General features: G+C 42.0%; 1 protein-coding gene across 1 annotated transcript in view; it reads right to left on the bottom strand.

Annotated features, from left to right (window-relative positions):
• NMD3 (NMD3 ribosome export adaptor) overlaps positions 1–2,668 on the bottom strand; it is a 50,794-nt gene extending 48,126 nt beyond the window's left edge. The window contains exon 1 of the mRNA XM_007948769.2: positions 2,625–2,668. Within this exon, the coding sequence (XP_007946960.1) occupies positions 2,625–2,668 (44 nt within the window). The remainder of the gene's footprint in view (positions 1–2,624) is intronic.
• Between the last annotated feature and the right edge of the window lie 796 nt (positions 2,669–3,464).

The following is a 3,464-nucleotide window of genomic DNA, read 5'->3' as shown; positions in this document are numbered from 1 at the left end:
AAACCCACCAGCCACTCCTTGGAAGGAAGATGGGGCAATCTACTTCCGTAGTGACACTGCCTCGGAAACCCAAGGAGGGGTCGCTATGAGTCGGGGCTGACTCGACAGCACATAACAACAACAACAATCTGAATTCCAGAACAGGAAGAGAGAAATAAAACCACAGAGAAAATTGTCGAAGATTTGTTGGAAGAGAATTTTCCTGATATGATCAAAGATGAGAATATATCCATTCAGGAAGTCCAACGAACCCCAAACAGGATACACCCAAAAGAAAATCACCAAGACATATCATCATTAAACTTACCAAAAACAAAGATAAAGATAGAATCATGAGAGAAGCATAGGAAAAACGAAAAGTTACCTATAAGGGGCAACCAATAAGACTAAGCTCGGATTTCTCGATAGAAGCCATGCAGGTGAGAAGACAATGGGATGGTATATATAAAACACTGAAAGAGAAAAATTTCCAAACAAGAATTATGTACCCAGCAAAATTATCGCTCAAATATGATGGTGAAATTAGGGCATTTCCAGATAAGCAGAAATTAAGGGAATTTGTTAAAACCAGACCAACCTTACAAGAGATGCTAAAGGGAGTCCTTTGGACAGAGAAGCAACAACAGTCAACAACTGACCATTAACACACATGATGATATGACCCAGAAACCAACCCAGCTATGGAAGTATCCAAAGTAAATAAGCCTGCAAGATTATAAACAGGAAACCAGAGACATCAATTGACAAATGAGGACAACTACAAACCAAAAAGAGGGAAAAAACTGTGTCGTCACAGAACTTCCAGATGGTAGGGAAGTCAAGACAACTACAAGATAGAACAGACTGTTCTAAACTTGGGAAGAAAACTATAAATGACAGGGTAACCTCAAAGAAAAATAATAAACCTTCACATCAAAAAATAGGACTAGCATCAATATTCAGCAAATACTAAAATAATACCAATGAAGGAAGTGATAACACGATTCACAAACAAAACAAGCTCAGCATAGAAAATTATATGGAACAAAGAAATCGACACCACGAAAAAGCACATAACAAAAATGAAAGCAACAAATTCATATTTGCCAATAATCACATCCCTGGCAAGGGACTTATCTCTAAGATTTACAGCAGAAGAGTAAATGACCAAACTATGGTACATACACATAATGGAATGTTATGCAGCACTAAATAATGTAGAGTTTGCAAAACACCACATAATATGGATGAACTTGGAGGACATTATGCTGAGTGACATAAGTCAATCACAGAAGGACAAATACAGTATTAATTTGTTGTTGTGGCAGGTCAAGGAAAGGTTTATATATGGAGGGAAACTTTGTTTTTTTGTTTTCAGGGGGGGGGAGGGGAGGGGAGAGAAAGCTGCAAAAAAAAAAAAAAAAGAACTAACCCATGTCACTTTAGTTTTGTGTATTTCACTGTACATAAATTATATTTCAATAAAATGCATTTTTTAACAAAAGAATTTTTAAAATTTGTCTCTTTTTAATTAAACTACTTGATCTCTAAATACTAAGCCTTTAAAGAGGTAACTATCTACTTTGTCTAACTTATGTCATTTATTCTGAGTAAGATGTATGGTATTAATAAGACTTAAAAAGGAATCTCATTCTGGTAAACATTTCTAAAAGTCTATTTCTGGAAAATAGGAAAAACAACTGAACTACACCAACAGAAATTATGGTCAGTTTTTTCTAGGTGTAATCACTGATTCACAAAACTCACTCCCACCTAGTTGATTTCACTCACAGCCACCCACTTTAGGTTTCTGAGGTGGTATATCTAGCAATATACTCCAAAAGTAACCTCCCCTTTCCTGCTAAAAAAAACATCAGTATAGCACAGAGACTGTCAAAATAAACATTCACCCAGAACAGAAATATCTGAACAGAAAGGGAAGAGTATGTCTACTGATTACTTTAACTCATCAAAGTGTCATTACCCAAGGTGTATTGGAGCCAGATAAAGTTTTAGAGACAATAATACAGAACAGTGTTGTCAAAAAAAAAAAAAGTCCTGTACTGTGCAATATTAAATATAGTAGCCATCTGCCACATGTGGCTACTGAGCATCTGAAATGTGGCTAGGACAAATGAGGAAATGAATAATTTTATTCTGTTGGAATTAATTTTAACTTAAGTAGTCACGTCATGGGAGGTCTGGTAGCATAGTGGCTAAGACACTTGCCTGCTAACCAGATGGCTGGGGGTTCAAACCCACCAGCCACTACTTGGAAGGAAGGTTGGGCAATCCTACTTCCGTAGTGATACTGCCTCGGAAACTCAAGGAGGGGTCGCTATGAGTAGGGGCCCACGCGACGGCACATAACAACAAACAACAAGTCGCGTCATTAATAGCTACCATATTAAAGAGTGGCAATCTAGACGTATGTATTTTAGCCCTCTTAAAACATGTATTTATTACAACACATTAATTAAAAATGAATTCAATATTCTAAGGAAATAGGGAAGCTTTAAATTTTTCCCATTTATAACAAAATAATCTCCCAAAATAAACTCTCCCCTCAGTGAAGCAACAGTTTCAAAGACTCACTTCAAAATCTTTAAAATTAAGGGGTATGGGGAAGAAGGGATGTGACTTACATGTGCCCAGGGCTGCGGTCGGTGGATTCTGTCATATACTCCATTGTCCCGTATGCCTTAATTAAACACACACACACACACACACACAAGAATCATAGGAATTAATTGTTATCTATTCACTTCTTACACAAAGTGTCTTTCTGCCTGTCAGATACGGGAGAAAGACCTCCTAAAGCAGGAGCTAAAGATCAACCTCATTTGTGATCTTTGGAAGAAAGAACTTTGACCAAGCAGCTTCTGCAGTTTCTCATATGGGAGACCGCTGACTTAGGCCTTGCCGGGAGCGAAACCGTGCTGACACAGCGCCAGGTGAGCGTAGACCGGGGCCGCCCAGAGCCCCCTCCCCGGCCACAGGGACCCTCCCTGGACCCGGCGGCCGCAGCTCAATACAAGCAGCAAGATGTCCCGGGTGGCGCGCCCGCGGGCCGCCCTCCCCGCCCACCACCCCCAACCCAGGACCCTGCATCTTTGGACGCGATTCCACGCGGCCTCAAGAATGGAGGCGCACACGCGGACCGACGCCGGACCGAGGCCTGGAAGCCCGCCGCACCCCCGACTCAGGGCCCCACTAACCAGCAGCCTGAGTCTCAGCCCTCCGGAACCTATTCGGCGCCTCCTAGTGGGGCTCAAGTTTGCGGGAAACCAGCTAAAAAACCAACCTCCCCAGCCCCCTCAGAGGATACCACAACCCGCACAGCGCTGGGGAAGATATCGCGAGAGTACTCGAAGTCCCGCGGTCCCTAGAGACGCTGGTTAAAGAAGCAGATGGGGGCGGAGGAAAGTGAGGGCAATGGCAAACTACCAAAGCTCTGCTCCTGGCCACTGGGAAGGACCTGGGAG

Source organism: Orycteropus afer, unplaced genomic scaffold (assembly GCF_000298275.1).
Source record: "Orycteropus afer afer isolate SDZICR_OR568_19922 unplaced genomic scaffold, OryAfe1.0 scaffold00223, whole genome shotgun sequence".
NCBI lineage: Eukaryota > Metazoa > Chordata > Mammalia > Tubulidentata > Orycteropodidae > Orycteropus > Orycteropus afer.
The sequence above is the reverse complement of the archived record's forward strand: the minus strand, read 5'-3'. Positions and strand labels throughout refer to the sequence as shown.